Consider the following 19397-nt stretch of genomic DNA (forward strand, 5'->3'; position numbering starts at 1 on the left):
CCTTCACCTCGTCAGCCTTCCACATCGACCCTTCATGTTCCTCCATGCCCTTCTCAGCACCCTCATTTCACTCCCTAGGATACCCACCCCCCCACAAGCTCACCCATCTTCCTCTCCCTTAAGGGTGAGGATAGGTCCTCTGGAGGGCTCCAGGTCTGGGCAGAGTGGCAGAGGCTGTGGGGGAGACGCCTTAGGCCTTGGGTGTTGGTGCAACGGGGCCCTGGAAGCCCAAGTCAGCAACAACTTCACTAAGGAGGCAGCAGTGTGGGTGCTGAAGGGAGAAGGCTCCAGCACTCTTGGAACTGGGACTCCCTTGGCAGAGGGGTGGGCTGGGTCCTGAGCCAGCTGGAGGGGTAGGAGGGAAGAAATACTGCCCCCCATTGCCTTCTCCAAGATCCACCACCAGGAACTGCGAATAGAGAGGGCATTGTCCAGGGCCAGACTCCAATTCCACTTGGATCAGGAACTGGAAGATTCTGTTCTTAGGGGCCAAGAGATAATGAGAAACAGAGACAGGGGAAGAGGGAGACCAGGGAGAGATATACTGGGAGAGAAAGCAGGAGAGTTGGTGAGAAACAGACCCAGAGACAGGGAGCCACAGGACCAAGCCAGAAACACGTGAAATGGAAAGAGACAGAAAAACACTCCTCCACCAAGACAGACAGAGTAACAAAGAGAAGAAACAGAGATGGGGAAACAGGGAACATGTAGGAATGGAGAGAAACTGCGTGGAGACAGAGATGAGGAGAAAATGAAACAGGAAGACAGAGACTGGGAGAAATGGGGAGAACCAAGGAGAGGTTAAATATAAGACAGAGACAAGATATTAAAACTGGGGAGATGAGAAACAGAGGTAAGGAGAGAGCTTTGAGAGAAAAAGAAAAGGAAGCGAGAGGAAGACGCTGTCCTTTCCTACTAGGTTGGGGGTATTTCTCAGTGGCAAAGACAGATTTGAGACATAGCAGGAGATGTCTAAATACTTAAGAACTGCGCCGCTCCTGGAGCCCTCCACCTTTCCCCAGGTCAGGGGAGCAGCACCCCACCCAGCATGTCCATTTCACCCCCGCCCCAGAGGCTCCATCTCTCCAACTCCCACTCTGTCTCCAGACGTCTCATCTGTGTTTGGGTACCTGGTTTTCACCCACCGAGATGGCCTCCTACCCCACCCGCCAGCCAGCTCCCCTGAGGAAGCTCTGGGAGGCCCAGCCCCAGGGCCCAGCCCCAGGTCCCAGCCCCGCGCCGCCTGGCTCCGGGGGAATCTCGTGTTGAGCGATGCTGCCACGAGCCGGCCGGATCCGGGAAGCACATCGTGCCTCAAGGGCTGGCCGCTGGCAGCCGCGGGTGGAATCCCGCCCCTCCCAACCGGGACCGCCTCGGCGGGGTCTTTCCAGGAATCCGGATGGGCTTGCTTGCCCACGCCTCAGCCCAGCCGCGGATCCGGGGACAAGTCTCTGAGCCTTGGGGCTTTAATTTCTCCTGTACTCAAGTGGAGGAAGTGTAAGAACACCTCCTCCCAGGATTCAGGGGGAGGAGGTGCGGGGAGATGGGGCACCAATGTACTAGTAGTGCTCTGCTCCTGCGTCTCTTTCCCTACAAATCACCCAGGCCGTCCCTCCATCCCTTCTTGGGAAAAAAGAAGAGAAAACAAACGTGACACCTCGCCTCCCCTCTCCGGCAACATCTGCCCCTAGAAGTCCAGGCGGGAAGGGACTTCAGTGGTCTGGCTCCCTCTGCATCTGGTCGGCGCAGCAGTCCCTCTCTTAAGCCTGTAACTACTTGGGGGTGGGGCGGTTGGGGGTTGGGAAGGGGTAGCTCAGTAGTCTTGAAATGACCCCATAGTTTTTTTTTGTTTTTTTGTTTTTTTACCAGTTTGTTGCTTCTACCTCCCAGACTTCGCGTTCCTCTCCCCTTCCCCGCCCTTCCCCGGACCCGCCCCGTGCATTGGCTCCGCCCCCACCCCAAGGCGGGGACCTATAGGTGGAGAGTCGTGGGGAAGGTCGCGGCCCCGCCTCTCCCCTCCTTCTCAGACACGCGGAAGCTCAGTGGCCCCCCATGCCAGGATGTCTAACACCTGGGTCCCCGGCCTCGTACCCTCCTTGCTGCTCGGCCTGCTGGCCGGCTTCCAACAGGTGAGCGCTTGGGAGGTAAAGCTGTCGAACTTTCGGGCCCACTCTGGTGGGTCAGGGACCTGCTTCTGGCGCCGGATCACCACCTTCCATTGTCAGGATTTCCTCGTGATCACAGGCAATTAGCAACTTCCTTTCTCTTTTTGCCCGGGAGGCTGGGGCAGCGGAGGGAGGCCCTGAGATGGCTTGGTTTCCTTCACCTCGAGGGTACCCTGTAGTGGGACCCACCGCCATCCTACAAAACTAGCGCCTCTCTGTGACTGGGGACTTTGACCCTCATATTAGCCTTGGCTTGTTCTTCCCGCGGCGTCAGAAAGCGGGGACTCTCTGGAGCCTGAGGTCTGGACGCCTGGTCAGCCTTTCTCCCCAGCTCTGTTTTTCCCATACTGGGTGACCTTGGAAGAAGTCCTGGCCCTCTCTGAACTGTGTTTTCTTGTTTGTGCCCTAGAGGAAAGGAGGCTCCTTCATCCCCTTTCTAGGAGTGGGGGTAGGATTCCAGCTGGTGATAGGATTTGATCTGGCTGCCTGGCCCAAGGCTGGGGAGACCTCTGGAATCATAGGTTTCTGAGATTCTGAGAGTTAGGGTTTCAGCACCTCTTCATTCCTCCCTCCCCCAGTGATGGCGGTGGTCTATCCAGTTCTGGGATGGGAGATTACCCTAGAAACTGACATGGGTCTGTTAGAACACAGATTTTTTTCTTCTAAAAGTCCGAAGGAAGCCCCAGGCCTTCTCCCTAAACATTCACGAACTGTGCTGACTTTTAGAGCAGCTCTGCCCCAGAAGCCCTGGCACCTCCATCACCAGGTGGCACCAGGTTTGTGTCACCTCTTGCTGATTCCTCCCAGCAATTCCAGGGGGCAGGCACTGTTAATGCCCCCGATTCATATGTAAGAAAGCTGAAGTTGCCCAGCATTACCCCAAGGCTTGATAAAACACAGGCTCTGAACCACCTCAGGTAAGACCACTCCCTATTTACAACAGGGCTGGGAAGAGAATCTGGGAGAGGATCCCCTACTCCTCCAAACAGGAGCTCAGGATTAATTTATTAAACCTGTTCCTTGTCTGTCTTTCTTTGTTGGGGGCCAGGAGAGGGGGGAGGAAGAGGGGCTGGGATCTGAGGGAAAGGGGATGCACTGAGTGCCTGGACCCCTTGGGCTGTCCGCAACTCTGCAGTCACCTCCATGTGCTGTGTGGCCCTTACCCTCTCTGGGCCAACCTGCAGGGGTTCATTCCTGTTCCTGACCACACTGGCGAAGGCTTGTGCAAAGGAGGTGTGCATATGGGATTGCGCACAGAAAAGGGGAATCAGTCCAACTATTTATTGGCTGTCATTGGTATTCTTAGCTCTGCCATTATTGTCGTTTGCATTGAAATGTTATTTCAAAGTATAAAGATATGGTGGTCTTGCCAAAGTTGGCTTCTTGTTCTTGAACCCTGGTTGTTTGCACTCCACCCCCAACTCCCCAAGCTGGGATAGGGTGACAGATAACCTCCCATTTGTTGTGTTTCAGCACCTGCATTCCTCTCCCAGGGTCTGGGAGCAGCCAGAATGAAATGAAACCAGGTTGTCAGTGGATGCTCCTCCATTCATTCTGCCAATATCATGACTGTTGGTTTTCAACAGTGATGAAACAGACAAAAAATCCGTGTGCTGGTGGAATTTACATTCTACTGCGGAGACAGACAATTAACAAGATAGAGTAAAATATATTATATGTTAAATGTTGACAAGAGCTAGGCAGAGAAAGTAAGCACAGTTAAGGGAAAGGGAGTACTTTGAGGGAGTAGATGAGATTTTAAATCAGATGATCAGAGAGGACAGTGCTGGACCAGGCTTTCAGATACCTGGGGGGAGGATGTTCCAAGCAGGGCTTATACACATATTTGCTGTCAATCAGGTTAAATTCTGTAATGATAGCCTCAAGGGCCCACAGAACTAGTGCAGAAGAGGTAGGGAGGAAGGAGCTGCTTCCAGAGAGGAGTTCCTGCACTTCTCGGAGCCAGGAACTCCCCAGGCAGGGATCTGAAGGATGAATGGGCATTCAGCAGGCCCTGAAGGCTCAGGGAAGAGGGCTTGCCCTTGTATGCAGGTGTAAAACAGCCAGGCATGTACAGGGAACTCCCAGTGAGTGTCTGTGCCAGAGGGGGAGGGAGGCGGGGCTAGGGCTGGTCCCTGGAGTTGGGCCTCAGGGAGTGGTTGCAGGGGGCTTCCCACCAGGTTTTGGGTGGTCAGATTCGTGGACTGGAACTGCAGCGGGTTGGGAGGGACACTGGTGGGTAAGTTGCTGGTGTCCTGGCCCATCATGGGGGTGGATTAGAAGGGTGGTCAGAAGGTTTAAAGAGCTAGGGGTGAGCACATGTAGTGGGAGGTGTGGTGAGGAGAGGAAGGAGAGCTGGGGCTACTGGGTGGCAGCTGGGTCCCCAGCCCTTGACCTGCGGCACATGGAGAGTGAAGTGAAGAGCAGGTTTGGGGGAATAGGCCAGCCCACTGGGGACCTGTTGGCCGTGAGGTACCTGGGTAACATCTGGGTGGAGACCCCACCCCCCCATTTATGACCCCAAACCTCTACCTCTTCTCTTCCACAGGCTGCAGCCACATGTGGTCTCTTATTGTAAGTCTGCAATTTGGGCTGTAAATTCCAGTGTGAGGAGGAGATACCCCAAATCCTGCCCTGCCTGCCTCCATCATCCTCACCCACTCCCCTTCTAGCCAGAAACCACCCCTCCAATCCCCCACCCCGAGAGGGAGACTCCCCCACTCCACCCCTTCCCTCCCTCCCTCAACCATCAGTGGGCTGATCTGAAACCTAATCCCCATCCTTACTGCAGTCTCGCGCCTGTCTCCCCTCTAAGGGTACCCCTGGAAAGCAGGGCAGACACTTTTAATATACATTAATGCTAAGAGGCCCAAGCGCAGTGAGGAAGGGCTCAGGTGGGTGGTCTCTGGGCAGGAAAGTGTTTCCATGAAGCCAGCACTGGACGTTCCAGGAACACCCTGTCCTTCCCACCTCCTCCTCCATGGGCACCAGCCACAGCTCCTCCTGGAGTTAGCTCCTGGACCCTCCCCACTGCCCCTCTCTCTACAACTACTTAGAGGTATGTTGTAGCCCCTATAACACTCAATCCCCACACCTGCCCAGTGAGGTCAGCAGGACATTCATCACGCCCATTTTATAGATAAGAAAACTGAGGCCCAGTAAGGAATGTAACTTGGCATGAGTGCACAAGGCTGGTAGTGAGATGAGCCTGAAACTCAGGTCCTAATCCCAGCCATAGTTTCCTCCCGTTGAGCCCTTAGGGGGGTCCATATCCCGACCCTGCTAGGGGTGTGGCTCGTGCCCTGAGCAAATGGGTGGGTTTTAGGGAAGCTGGGATCCTTCTGTCTCCCCACCTTGGTAGCAATGGTCTCTCTTGGCCCCCTACCCCCAGCACCTGCCCTAAAGGATTCAGATGCTGTGGTAACAGCTGCTGCCAAGAGTACCAGCCAGAGGTGTATGAGCTCTTCTCCGGCCCCTTGAGGTGAGTCTAGGGCCAGTTCCTCTGGGCACAGTTCTCCAAGGGGTCTGGTCCACAGGCCTGGACTGGACTTCCTGCCAAGGAGAGTGGATGGAGGTCAAGGGAGGGAGGGAGGTGCGAAGGGGCTGGGCTGGGCTGGAGACTCAGTGATGTTGGTGGTTCCTCATCCCAGAACCTCTGTCATCGTCATCCTGATCATCTTGCCACTCTTGTGCGTCTGTGACCTGGCTAAGCGCTTCTGTCGCAAATGCAGAAAGCCGGAGCAGGACCCCCCGATGGATCACGAGGGGACACCGGAACGGCCTTCCGTCGCTCCCCCCGAGAGGGTCAGGGAATCCATTTCTGAGCCCCCACCTCCCTACAATGAGGTAGGTGTCTGTCCCAGTCCCTGCTTTGCCCCTCGGCTGTCTGTACCTCCCTATTCAGATTTTTAGAGCAACAGGGACAGTGGGGGATGTCTTTACAGCACGTCTCTGGACTCTAGGGAGGGCTCCACAGCTAGCACCGGGTCACCCCTCTCCCTAGTAAACATGCCACCACCAGCACATGGGTGGCAATGGTCAGTGGCAGGCCCTAAAAAGACTCTGTGTCCCCTCGTTTCCTGCAGGTGATTCTGAAGCCCGTACTGGGCCTGCCTCCCATGGAGCCACCCCCTCCCTACAGCTTCAATCCTGAAGAATATGCCAGGGTACACAGAGGCATCGACAACCCAGCCTTCTGAGCCCCCTCCTGCCTGGAACCCTGCCATCAGCCACCTCCTCCCCAAGGCCTCCTGGATCAAGCCGGAGACTCCGGGGACCCCTGGAATGCCCCTCAACCCATGCTGCCACACCTCTGCCATTTTTGGCTTTAACTTATTGCCTTGCCTACCCCTGTTCCACACCAGTTGCCTCTCTTGTCCCATGGACTGGTCTGGAGTGATAGTGTCCACCCCTCACCCCCCATCCCAAGTTAGAGGCTGCCAGGAGGAAAGCGTGCACAGCTGGAGGTGCCGGGCAGTGGAATGGGCTGCTCTGAGGAGTGGAGAGAGCTGTGCCTCCGGGAGGTACGAGTCTTGACAGATGAGATGTGCTGGAGGGCACTGATGTACTTTGGGAGGCAGGACTGCTTGAGCTCTGAGCCACCTCCAGTTCTGCCTGAGGAGACCCCATTGTTTCCCTCCCCTCCCCTCGAGACACGTGTCCTATTAAATTTCAGTTGATGGTTGCTGAGAGTCAGCCTCTGACTGTGTGGGGAGGTGAGCCCAGGCACTGCTGGGGGACTTGGGGGGGGGGTCCCTGCGCCTGAAATTCCACCATTGATGATTCATCCAAGACCGCGTTGATGATGAGCCTGGGAGGACACCACGTCTGTGGGCCACCTTCTGGGAGAGGGTCTTTGCAGATAGTTTGACCTCTGGTTCCTTGAGATCTCTGGCTGCTAAAGAGCCTGGATGGGGAGCTAGGGGTGGGATGGGCGTGACCATTGTGTGCTTCCCCACCCCGTCCTCCCTCTGTTTTCCCTGGGACACGGACACGCAGAGCCCAGCTCTCTGATCTCTGACTCTCTCATCACAGGGGTGGGGAGGGGCAACAGAGGGGAGTGGGGGAGGTGGCCATCTGTGGGGCAGGGCCTCGGAGAACGTGGTCCACTCCACCCTGGGATCTCCGGAGGAAGAAGAGGAGAACCTTTCAGTCCTGCCTGATTCTGGGTACTGCCACCTCAGCCCGACTTGCGGGGTTAACCCCTAAAAGGAAAGAGGCTTTCACCATTGCAGCACAGGAGCGTGCACGGGGCCTTCGTCCCCAGGGGGCCTGCAGCAGAGCGTGGAGCTGGGAGCCTGGCATAAGACATGCAGCGTGAGAAACACCCCTGTGCCAGCGTCTCAGGGGCTCAGGCAGGTCTGGGATCCTCCACCCCAACCCTGCCTTTGCCCTGCTCCCCACAGCCTCTGAATGCTGGCCTTCCTCCCCAGGCAGAGGGCACAGAAGTGATGCTGGCCAAAGCTCCAGGGGGGGCTGAGGTAGAACTGGCCCTGGTGCGCCGGCAGGGATGCCTCCTCTGGGGCTCTCCCAATAATGCCCTTTCTTGGGGCATCAGGACCCAGGTAGGTGACACGGCCGGGGTAGGGAGATGGCACAAAAAGATGTTAGAAACAAAGACGCTAGAAACAGGGGCTCTGGTTGGGGATTCCTGCTGGAGACAGAGCCCCAGAGAGAACAGTAGCTACTGGACAACATAGCTCCAGAGTTGGCAAGAGAATGACCCCAGCCATAGGCAATTTCCCTTCAGTTTCGGGGACTGATCACAGGGAGCAGAAGGCAGATATGTGAGTGCTTTGTGTAAACTCCAGTTAGAGACGTCCCAGAGCCGATGCCGCCCTCGCTATGGTAAACACCCACCCCGGTGAGAGGATGTTAAGCAATGGGCTTTGCAGAACTGGAAGAGGAGGTAACCCTCTGCCTGGACGCTGCCTGCCTTTCATCTAAGATGACATAGGGTCTTTAAATCCTTCCTAGCAGCAATAGAGTGGCCTGGAGGAAAGTGGCTGTCATGAAGCCCAACATGGCTGGGACCTGGTGGCAGAAATGAACAGTTCTGTGGCTCTGTTCACTGTTTGTGGGAGCAGAAATAGCATGATCTTCCTGGGGGGCAGTCCAACAGTATCCATTCATGCCACAGATATTTACAAAGATCCTACTATATGTCTGGCACTGGGTCGCCATTAAAATTTAAAAAGCACATGACCCAGCAATTCCACTTCTAGGGATGATCCTTCAGAAATGCTCATACAAAAGAGCTCGAAGAGATGTCCATTGCAGCATTGTTGCTGGGGGTAAATGAAAACACCCTTAATGTCCATTGATACTACAAAGAATGAAGTGGATCTGAAGCACTGACCTGGCACAATGTCCATCATTTATTGTTACAGAGAAATGGCAAGTTTCAGAGCAGTCTATGATCTCAGTTTGTACATATATACATTATATATGTGTGTGTGTGTGTGTGTGTGTGTTTCCCCCTTTGTAAATGTATAAAGAAGATCTAGAAGAATATTAACTCAACCACACTTGCCACACTTTTAACAGTGGTTGGCACTGTGGGATGGAGGGATGGAAGTAGTCAATTTCCTATTTTGTGTGCTTTGTCATTGCTTACATTTTCCAAAATGAGCAAGCATGGCTTTCACAATTGAAAAAAGATCTCTAATGGAAAATATAAGCAGCTTTGGAAGTTAACAAAGACTCACCTTGTGAACTTTGATCGACAGCAATTCATGTATTATCAGCCCTGCTATAAGGAAGAGGCTGGAAGGACTCAGACTCGTGGCACACACATGACATGCAAGGGACCCAGGGCATAAATAATTGATGGACATGGGAAAGCCTGGACACCTGCCAGCCATGTGAGGACATGTGATGCCTGTATGTCACACCTATGCAGGACTGTGATGGACACTCAGTATATGTCAGACATCTGGCTGGTTGGTTGGGTGGATGAGCAATTTCACAGCGACTGAGAATTCATCCCTGCACTTCGTTTAGCAGCTCAAACACAACGAAGAATAATAAAAGATGGAATCACTTAATGAGTGAATGAATGATAACTAAGTGAACAGGTGAGTGAGTGAACAAATGTGAAGATCTGCCAGGACATTTGAAATGACACAGGCAGCCTGGTTACCACCAAGGCAGCAAGCCTCGTGACTGTGGACTTGACCTGTCTGCAGGGGCTCCCCCAGAGGACTGGGGAATGTGGGAAAAGCTCTGAGGCAGGGAGCAGGCAGGGTAGGGAGGCGGGGGGACCTCAGGCTCCTGGGAGGAGGGAGGAAGAGAAAGGGGATTCAGCTGCTGCGGGAAGCTGGAAAGAGAGATGACACCAAGAATCCTACTCACCTCGGGACTAGGAGTCAAGACTCCAGCCTCTGACATTTTAGCTTCGGCATCCAGCACCTCTAGGTCTCAGGCCCCGTTTGCACAATGAACAGGTGGACCCCATCCAGCGCTGGCAGGATGTTGCTCTCTGGCTCCCAAGTTGGGAGGGGCTGAGTAGCTATGAGAACTCAGGGGCCCTCCTTGACTCCAATAGCCTTTTCTCTACCACATCTTGATCTTGTCATTCCTGGTCACCTCAGACCTCCCACCCTGTGAACATCTCCTCCTAGTCCTCCCGCTCAGATATTTTATCAGCCCCACGCCCGTGAATCTGAGCATGCTAAGAACTCCAAGTCATCAGCCTTAGCTTCTTGCAGTGCCGTCAGCTGTGCCCTTAATGCCTTCAGCCAGCGTGGAGTCCTGGATCCCCACCCTCTAGCCCCAGTTCTAAGTCCTTTACCCTTTTCTCCATCCATTGTCCTCACCTGGAAAAATCCCAAACTCTGGTTGGAACCAACTTCTGCTCAAGAACCAGTACACCTGTGCAATTGGACTCACTTCAAAATCAAACCTGCAAATCTCAAGTGGACCCTCAACGCCTTAGAAGCATTACTTCCTCACTCTTGAGATGACAAATTCACATCTTCTCCTCTGAATCTCCCAAGCTCCCAAACTCAATTTCAGGTCGCGATGCAATCACACTAGAACCACTCAATTCTGCCCCACCCCAACTGCCGCCCCCCACCCCGCCTCTGGCTGCCGTGGAAACTGCATTGCCTTCCTCCAACTGGACTCTACCCCTCATAGCGTCCCAGGACCTCGCTCCTACAGTGATTCCTGCCCGGCCACTTCTCCCTCATCACTGGACCTTGATCATGATCACCTGTGCATCATCGTGCCCCATGATCCTCTTAGAGAATCCCCTGATACTCTCATCCCTCCCCTTCTCACTGCACCCTGCTCCAGTCAGCCCTTTGTCCCCATCATTACACGAAACAGCTCTTGTCCACATCACCAGTGATCTACATCTGGCCAAGGGCGAAGGTCAGTTCTCGAGCCTCATTTACTCAGTCTCTGGGCATTTGACACATTTGGCCACTTCCTCCTTCTTAAAGAATTTTCTTATCTGAACTCTGACGCCACCCCCTGGTTTTCATCCTGTTCCCCACCGCTGCTTTCAGGTTTCTTCACTCTCCTCCCCCGCCACTAGCTCTGAATGACAGCTGATCCGGGATCCTATCTTCAGTCCTCTTGTCTTCACCTTCATTCCCTCCCGTAGTGGGTCTCACCCAGCTCTGTGACTTCATAGACCATCTGACGAACCTCAGATCTTTATTTCTGGCCAAGACTTCCCTGAGCTCCAGACTTAGGTAGTCAACTGTCTAACACCTCCACTGGGATGCATTTCATAGTCCCAGCTAGGTCCTAGTTTCCTCCCCACCCCAAATCCAGTCCTTCCCAAGTTGTCCCGTCATAAATATACGGCACTACCTGCCAGCCTGCTGTTCAGGCCCAAGAACTGGCGTATTATTCTAATTTCTCTCTTTCCCTCACCCCTGGCCTCCATCCTGCCTCCAGAATAGATCCATGCCCCCTTCTCACCGCTTCACCAATACAGCCCTAGATCAAATCACTGTCAAGTCTAGCCCAGGCTGTCCCATTGCTCTCCTCACTGGCTTCCTGCCTCCTCCATCATCTCCATCTTGTGCCCTGCATGACTGCAAGATCTTCCTAAAGCATAAACATGACCTGTCACTGCCCTGCTTAAAGGCCTCTGATGAAGATATTTAATTACTTAAGAATAAAGAATTTGTTCAGATGCTAGTGCTTCACAATATAACTTTAAATTAAATACAAATATCTAATAGAAAAAAAAAAAAAGCCTCTGCTGATCACCCATTGTGCTTGGAATAAACTCCAAAGCCCTGGCTGTGGCCTGCGGGACTTACAAGGTGTAACCCCTCTCATCTTCTCCCTGCTCACTGCATTCCAGCCACGGTGACCTCTCTCCGAGCCTCGACTGTCCCAAATCAGCCTGGCTCAGGGCCTGTAGTGGCTTTCTGCTTGGGACCCCTCCCTCTGTACTTCTCTCCGGGACTTCACAAGGCTGCCAGCTTTTCATCATTCTGGTTCCAGTTAACCTGTCACCTCAAGGAAATATTCCCTGAACACCCCGCAGAAAGCCGCCCCTCCAGGCCCCCTCTGTTACACTAACCTATTTTATTTTCCTCACTGCACAGCCTCATCCTGGAAATCACCTTGTTTACATTATGTGCTTCTGTGTTGACAGTCTGTTTCCCTTCTCTGGACCAGCGCTCCTCAGGACAGGGACCTGTCTTGTTGGCCGCCCCGTCCAGAGTCTAGAACAATGCCTGGCCAGGGGCAGGCCTCCTCCTCTGTGGACCCACTCACTACCTGCAGCCACCTCAAAAGCAACGCCCAAAAGGTCCTGCAAGACAAACAACCAGGTGAGGAGCTGCCAGGCCTGCAAATACCCACCAGTGCCGTCTGTTTAACACCGGCCCTCCATCCGCGAGGAGTCACTGTGTTCTTTCTCTCTCTACCTGCCTCCCATTCTTTCTTTTCGTCACGGAATATTCAGCACCTCCCATGTGTCAGGCATGATTCCAGGGCCTGGGTAAAGGTGGCCCACAAACTAGACACCATTCCTACCCTCATGGAAAACAGATGCTAATCAAACAATCCAACAAGTGAATCTGTGGTTACACAGTGGGCTAAATGCTGGGGAGAGAAAACATGCACGTAGCGTTAGAGAACATGGTGGGGCGGGGGCCTGCTTTAGATGGAGCGGTCAGGCATGATCCATCTAAGGAGGCGACATGGAACTAATTCCAGAAGGAGAAGTAGACCGGTGTGAGATAGCATGGAAAAGAGCACTCAAGACAGAGGGCCCAGCATGTGCAAAGGCCCTGTGGGGAAGGAGCTTGGTGGCTGAAGACACTTAAAGGAAATCCCTCCCCATGATCCTTAACCAAGGGTATATCCATTTCCTAGGGTTGTCAGAACAAATAAACACATCCTGATGGCTTAAAACAATGGACATGAATCCTCTCACAGCTCTGGAGGCCAAAAGCCTGAAATCAAGGGGTTGGCAGGGTTGTTCCTTCTGGCGGCTCTGAGGAAGAATCCATTCCATGCCCTCTTGTAGCTTCTGGGGGCTGCTGGCGATCCTTGGCAGTCTTTGGCTTGTGGCTGCCCTCCAATCTCTGCCCTCGTCTTCAACAGCCTTTTCCCCTGTGTCTGTGTGTCCTTCCCTGTATCTCGTAAGTATACTTTTCATTGGATTTAGGGCTCATCCAGGATGATCTCACTTCAAGATCCTTACCTTAATTACATCCGCAAAGGCCCTTATTCCAGATAAGTTCACATGCTGAGCTTCTGAGGGGAAATGTCTTTTGGGGACACAATTCAACCCACTACAGAAGTCATAGCCTTAGACATTCTCACCTGGAGGGTACCTCAGAGATCCTCTGAAACAGTGTCTTTCAAAGTATAATCCCTAAAAAACTAGTTCTAGAGTGTATGTTTAAAAGGGGGAAGTAGCATTCTGTGTCCAAATAAATTTGGAAAATGCTGCATACAAATCTCACTTAGCATATTAAAGGGTTGAAAATTCACAGCAAAGAAGCCACATTATCATTATTTAAAGCAAAACATCCCTAGTTTATTTCACCATAAAACCCCATTTTCCTTCTCATAATCTCTGTGGAGTTTTGAGATCCTATCCTCCCATGGAAATTTGAGAGAAATACTGATGTAGTCCAACCTTGTCTTACTATAGATGCGATGATCAAAGTCCAGAAAAGAGAAGTGACATATCCAAGATCACACAGCTGGCAGGGCCAGAAGTTGGATTTAAAACTCAGTCTCCTTATTCCTCAAAAAACTAAAAATAGACTTACCATATGATCCAGCAATCCCACTCCTGGGCATATATCCAGAGAGAACCTTAATTCAAAAAGATACATGCACCCCATTGTTCATGGCAGCACTATCTACAATAGCCAAGACATGGAAACAACCTAAATGTCCATCCACAGATGACTGGATAAAGAAGTTGTGGTATATTTACACAATGGAATACTACACGGCCATAAAAATAAAAATAATGCCATTTGCAGTAACATTGTTGGACCTGGAGATTGCTATTCTAAGTGAAGTAAGCGAGAAAGAGAAAGAAAAATACCATATGATACCACTTAAATGTGGAATCTAAAAAAAAGACAAATGAAGAAACAGACTCAGAGACATAGAAAACAAACTTACGGTTACTTATGGTTACCGGGGGGGAAGGAGGGGAAGGGATAAACTGGGAGTTCGAGATTTGCAGATACTAACTACTGTATATAAAATAGATAAACAACAAGTTTACACTGTATAGCACAGGGAACTATATTCAATATCTTGTAACCTATAATGAAAAAGAATATGAAAATGAATACATGTATGTACGTGTGTGACTGAACTATTATGCTGTACACCAGAAACTGACACAATATTGTAAACTGACTATACTTCAGGAAAAAAAAAAAACAACCCTCAGTCTTTAAGAGATGAACAAATTCTTGAGCGCCAGGGGTTAGGGATGATGTGAAGGAGGGAGTGGGTGCGACTATAAAAGAGTAGCAGGAGGGGATCTTTGTGCTGGTGGAATAGTTCTGTATCCTTGATTGTGTGGTGGTCACACAAATCTACACAGGTGATTAAATGACACAGAACTATACACACATATTGTACCAATGTCGATTTCCTGATTTTGTGACTGTATGTAAGATGTAATTGTTGGGCATTACATAAGATGCAACCACTGGGGGAAACTGGGTAAAAGGAACTTGGGACCTCTGTACTATCTTTGCAGCTTCCTGTGAATCTATAATGATTTCAAAACAAAAAGATTTTACAAACTCAGTTTCCTGCCTCCAGGTTCAGGACTTTTTTACCTTGTTAAAGTTTATTAGATCAAATATAGTTTCAGTTTATGTACCCAGGGCCCAATACAAAGGACAGTTTATTGCTCTTTATAGTTTGCCGTTTATATAAACTGCAGTAATTTAGATGTAGAGGGGGGTGATTTGCAGACACTCCATTGCAATGATGAATGCAAAGTTGGATGCATCTTCTTGCTCCTTCACGCCTCACCATGACTTTCTTGTAGCCAAGTGTGTGGCTCTTACTCACATAGAGACAAAGGGACAAGAAGAAGAGGACCACAGCTGAGTTTCTTAGTTATCTAGATGTACCTCCTTGGAGCAGGAATATATGTATTTTATATATACACACATATGTAATATACATATTGACATACATTATATTATATTATATATATAGACAAGATGTGGACTTTATTTAATAAAACAGTCAACTGGCTGGATTTGGCTCATGAGCCATAGTTTGCTGAATTCTGAATTAAAACATATAATATAAATGTCTTACTTTTCCATCTCTGATCTCCTACTCATCTTGCGTATGCTTTTTGCTTTTGCTGCTGTCTTGTTTTTCCAATTTCTTTTCAATCTTTTTTATTGTAGTAAAATATACATAACATAAAAATTACCATCATAACCATTTTTAAGTGTACAGTTCAGTGGTATCAAATACATTCATGATTTTTGCAACCATCTCCGCCACCCATCTCCGTAACTCCTTCCACCTTATAAAATTGTACCCATTAAGTAACAACTCTCCATTGTCTCTCCCTTCTCCCCAGACCCTGGCAACCATCATCCTGCTTTCTGTCTGTATGATTTTGACTACTCTAAGTACCTCTATCACATAAGTAGATTCATACAATATTTGTCTTTTGGGTCTTAGCATAGCATCTTCAAGGTTTGTCCATGTTGTGGTATATGTCAGAATTTCCTTCCTTTTTAAGGTTGAGTAATATTCTATGGCATGTACATACCCATTTTGCTTATCCATTCACTCATCTGTTGATAGACAGGACATATGGATTGCTTCCACATTTTAGCTCTCATGAATAATGCTGCTGTGAACATGGGTGTACACATAGTTCTTTAAGACCTTGCTTTCTGGGGGAGGGTATAGCTCAGTGGTAGAGTGCATGCTTAGCATACATGAAGTCCTGAGTTCAATCCCCAGTACTTCCACTTAAAATAAATAAATAAATAAATAAATAAACCTAATTAACCCCAGCAAGAAACAGATTTTCACTAAAAAAAAAAAGGTCGTGGACGGTATGGCTCAAGCAGTAGAGCTCATGCAGTAGCATGCCCAAGGTCCTGGGTTCAATCCTCAGTATCTTCTCTAAAGTAAATAAGCTTAATTACCAACCCCCAACCAAAAAAAAAGAAAAAAAAAGAAGGCTTCGTTTTCAATTCTTTTTGGTATATACCCACAAGTGGCATTCCTGGATCATATGATGATTCTATTTTTAGTTTTTTAAGGAACTGCCATACTGTTTTCCACAGCAGCTGTACCATTTTACATTTCTACCAACAGTGCACAAGAGTTGCAGTTTCTCCACATCCTTATCAACGCTTGTTTTCCATTTATTGGATAGTAGCCATACTAATGGGAGTGAGCTATCTCATTCTGGTTTTGATTTCCATTTTCCTAATGATTAGTAATGTTGGGCATATTTTCATGACTTTGTTGGCCATTTGTGTATCTTCTTTGGAGAACTGTCTACTTAAGAGCTTTGCCCATTTTTTAAAATCAGGTTTTTTGGGGTTTTTTTCCCCCTAAGTTTTTTACTTTTTTGTTGTTGAGTTTTAGTTTTGTAATATATATTCTGGATATTAATCCCTTATCAGATGTATGATTTTAAAATATTTTCTCCCATTCAGTGGGTTGCCTTGGTACTCTATTAATTTGTCTTTTGATGCACAAAATTTTTAAGTTATCATGAAGTCCAATTTGTCTATTTTTCCTTTTATTGTTTATACCTTTAGTGTCATATCCAAGAAATCATTACCAAAGCCAACATAATGAAGCTTTTGCCTTATGTTTTCTTCTCAGAGTTTTATAGTTTTAGGTCTTACATTTAGGACTGGGATCCATTTTGTGTTAATTTTTGTACATGATACTAGGTAATGGTCCAGCTTCACTCTTTTGTATGTAATATCCAGTCTCCTCAGCATCATTTGTTGAAAGACTGTTCTTTCCTCCATTGAAGGGTCATGGTTCCCTTGTCAAAAATCATTTGACCATATATGTGAGGGTTTATTTCTGAACTCTCTATTATGTTCCATGTCTGTCTTTATTCCAGCATTATACTGCTTTCATTACTGTAGCTTTGTAGTGAGTTTTGAAACCAGGAAGTGTGAGTCCTCCAGCTTTGTTTTTGTTTTTGTGGTTTTGTTTTGTTTTGGCTATTTGGAGTCCCTTGAGATTCCCTATGAATCTTAGGATGGATTTTCTATTTCTGAACAAACAAATAAGCATCATCGGGATTTTAATAGGGGTTACATCGAATCTGTAGATCAGTTTGGGTAGTATTGACATCTTAATGGTATTGTCTTCCAGTCCAAGAACACAGGATATGTTTCCATTTATTTGTGCCTTCTTTAATTTCTCTCAACAATGCTTTGTAGTTTTCATTGTACATGTCTTTCAGCTCCTTGGTTAACTTCTTTCCTAAGTATTTTAATCTTTTTGATACTATTGTAAATGGAATTGTTTTTGTAATTTCCTTTTTAAATTTTTCATTTCTAGTGTCTAGAAGTGCAACTGATTTTTGTGTGTTGACTTTGTATGCTGCTAATTTGTTGAATTTGGAAACAAGCAGGACCCCGTGGGGCTCTGCTGGGTACAAAAGCCTTTCTGTGTCCCCGACTTCTTGTTTGAAGGAAAAAAGTTTCAGTCTCCTAGACCTTCCCTGAATTCCAAAGGTCATATCCAAACAGTTACTGATTAGGGGAGTGAGGGAATGCAGAAAGGAACAATGGTGTAGCCATGGGGCAGGGTCCTGGGTCCTCCTTAAGAAATATGCATAACAATCTGATATACATCTCTACAGGAACTAAGGCCCCCACCCAGGTGGAGAATAGTAACTTCAGGCAAAGTATAAGCACAAGGACTGGCTGGAATCAGAAGGCAGATTCTTGGAATTCCACCCTGTTACCTCTGTCACCAACCAGTCAGGATGGCCACACACCCTGCAGACCTCTCTCCAAATTTTGCCTATTAAATCTGTTCCCCCCAAACCATTGGGGGTCTTTTGAGCATGAGCCTCCCCATTCTCCTTGCTTGGCCCTTGCAATACCTTTCTCTGCTCCAACCTTGGGTGTTTCCATTTGTTTGGATTCACTGTGCATTGGGCACATTAACTTGGGTTTGACAACAAATTCATTTATTAGTTTTGACATTTTTTTTGGTGGAATCTTTGGGGTTTTGTACCCATAACATCATAACATCTGTAAACAGAGATGATTTTACTTCTTCTTTTCCAGTTCAGGTGCCTTTTCTTTCTTTTTCTTGCTTAACTACTCTGGTTAGAACTTCCAGTACTATGTTGAATAGAAGGGGCAAAAGTGAGTATCCTTTTCTTGCTTGTGATCTTAGAGGAAAAGCTTATAGTCTTTCAGCATTTAATGTGGTGTTCCCTGTGGGTTTTTAATGTATGGCTTTCCTTATGTTGAGGTTGTTTTCCTTCTATTCCTAGTTTGCTGAGTATTTTTATCATGAAACAGTGTTGAATTTTGTCACATTCTTTTTCTGCATCAATAAACATGATCGTGTGTCTTTTTCTCCTTCATTCTGTTAATGCAGTGTGTTTCGCTGATCAATTTGTGTATGTTGAAGCACCCTTGCTTTCCAGGAATAAGTCCCAGTTGACCAAAATGTATAATCTATTTAATACACTGCTCGGTTAGGCTTGCTGTATTTTGCTAAGAATTTTTGCATCAACGTCCATAAAAGGATATTGATCTGTAGTTTTCTTATCATTTCTTTGTCTGGCTTCGGCATCAGGATAATGCTGGCTTCATAGAATGACTTAGTAAATGTTCCCTTTTCTTCAATTTTCTGGAAAATTTTGAGGATTGATATTAGTTCTCTTTAAATATTTGGTAGAATTCACCAGTGAAGCCACCAGGTCCATAGTTTTTCTTTGTTGTTAAGAGTTTTGATTACTGATTCAGTCTCCTTACAAGTTATCGATATATTCAAATGTTCTGTTTCTCCATTATTTAGTCTTGGCAAGTTTTGTGTTAACTAGAAGGGGAGGAAGGAAAGCAACAACAATTGCTGTTCTCCTCTTTGAACCTCTAAGATCAGAAGCAGAAGTCAGCATTCAGCACAGATCCTTGATATTTAGAGGGCAGGCTCCCTTTTGCCCACTTTGGTTCCTGCAAACTGTGCAAGCTGCTCTAGGAACAGGTACACAGCTGCCTACAACTTGGTTGAGGATGGGGGATGGATATGTGCTACTGTGCTAAGAGCTGAAATTGACTGAAATTAACTGCAATTTACTGTCTGAGCCTTCCTCTGGAAGTTGCAAGCCATTAATAGATTCCAGAGTTCCAAAACAGTTGTATCAGACAGATTCTGCCAGTGCAATTGTTGTCTAGGTGAGGAGATACATTCCTGTTGCTTCCTACTCCATCACCTTCCCAGAATCCTTTCAGCAGGATTATATTTTAATAATATGCATTTGAGAATACTCAGTTGTGTTAGCTGTGATTTGACCAGTAATTTATTTCAAAACTTGCTTTAGTTTCCTGCCAACATTTTCTCAGATCAAAGGATGTTAAGAACTTTGATCAGAGACTCAAGAAGACCTTTTTGTGTTTTGACACAGCAAGAGCAGAACTTTCACCAACAATTAAATTCCAGACTTGTCATACTGCACATTTTTTCCACATGATCATTTTCTTGGAACTCTCTCCATCTGCTTCCCCTGTAATGACAGTGGGACTG

General features: G+C 48.2%; 1 protein-coding gene across 3 annotated transcripts; it reads left to right on the forward strand.

Annotated features, from left to right (window-relative positions):
- The first annotated feature begins 1381 nt into the window (after positions 1-1381).
- On the forward strand, positions 1382-6849 carry TMEM92 (transmembrane protein 92). Of its 3 annotated transcripts, none has more exons than XM_032457790.1 (7): positions 1382-1497; positions 1606-1768; positions 1870-2129; positions 4714-4739; positions 5557-5646; positions 5897-6011; positions 6251-6849. In XM_032457790.1, exons 3-7 carry the CDS (start codon positions 2061-2063, stop codon positions 6362-6364), a joined length of 414 nt encoding a protein of 137 aa, XP_032313681.1. In that variant the 5' UTR covers positions 1382-1497; positions 1606-1768; positions 1870-2060; the 3' UTR covers positions 6365-6849. The 3 variants fall into 3 exon arrangements, with proteins under 3 accessions (XP_032313681.1, XP_032313678.1, XP_032313679.1); XM_032457787.1 differs by having other exon boundaries at positions 1387-1497; positions 5816-6011; XM_032457788.1 differs by having other exon boundaries at positions 1491-1768; positions 5816-6011.
- Positions 6850-19397: the final 12548 nt, after the last annotated feature.

This window comes from Camelus ferus, chromosome 16 (genome assembly GCF_009834535.1).
Source record: "Camelus ferus isolate YT-003-E chromosome 16, BCGSAC_Cfer_1.0, whole genome shotgun sequence".
Classification (NCBI taxonomy): Eukaryota; Metazoa; Chordata; class Mammalia; order Artiodactyla; family Camelidae; genus Camelus; species Camelus ferus.

Coding starts and splice junctions, on each gene's coding strand:
- TMEM92 (XM_032457787.1), top strand. CDS start 2,061: ATGTCTAACACCTGGGTCCCCGGCCTCGTACCCTCCTTGCTGCTCGGC. Junction 4,740..5,556: donor GCCACATGTGGTCTCTTATT/GTAAGTCTGCAA, acceptor CCCTACCCCCAG/CACCTGCCCTAAAGGATTCA. Junction 6,012..6,250: donor CCCCACCTCCCTACAATGAG/GTAGGTGTCTGT, acceptor CGTTTCCTGCAG/GTGATTCTGAAGCCCGTACT.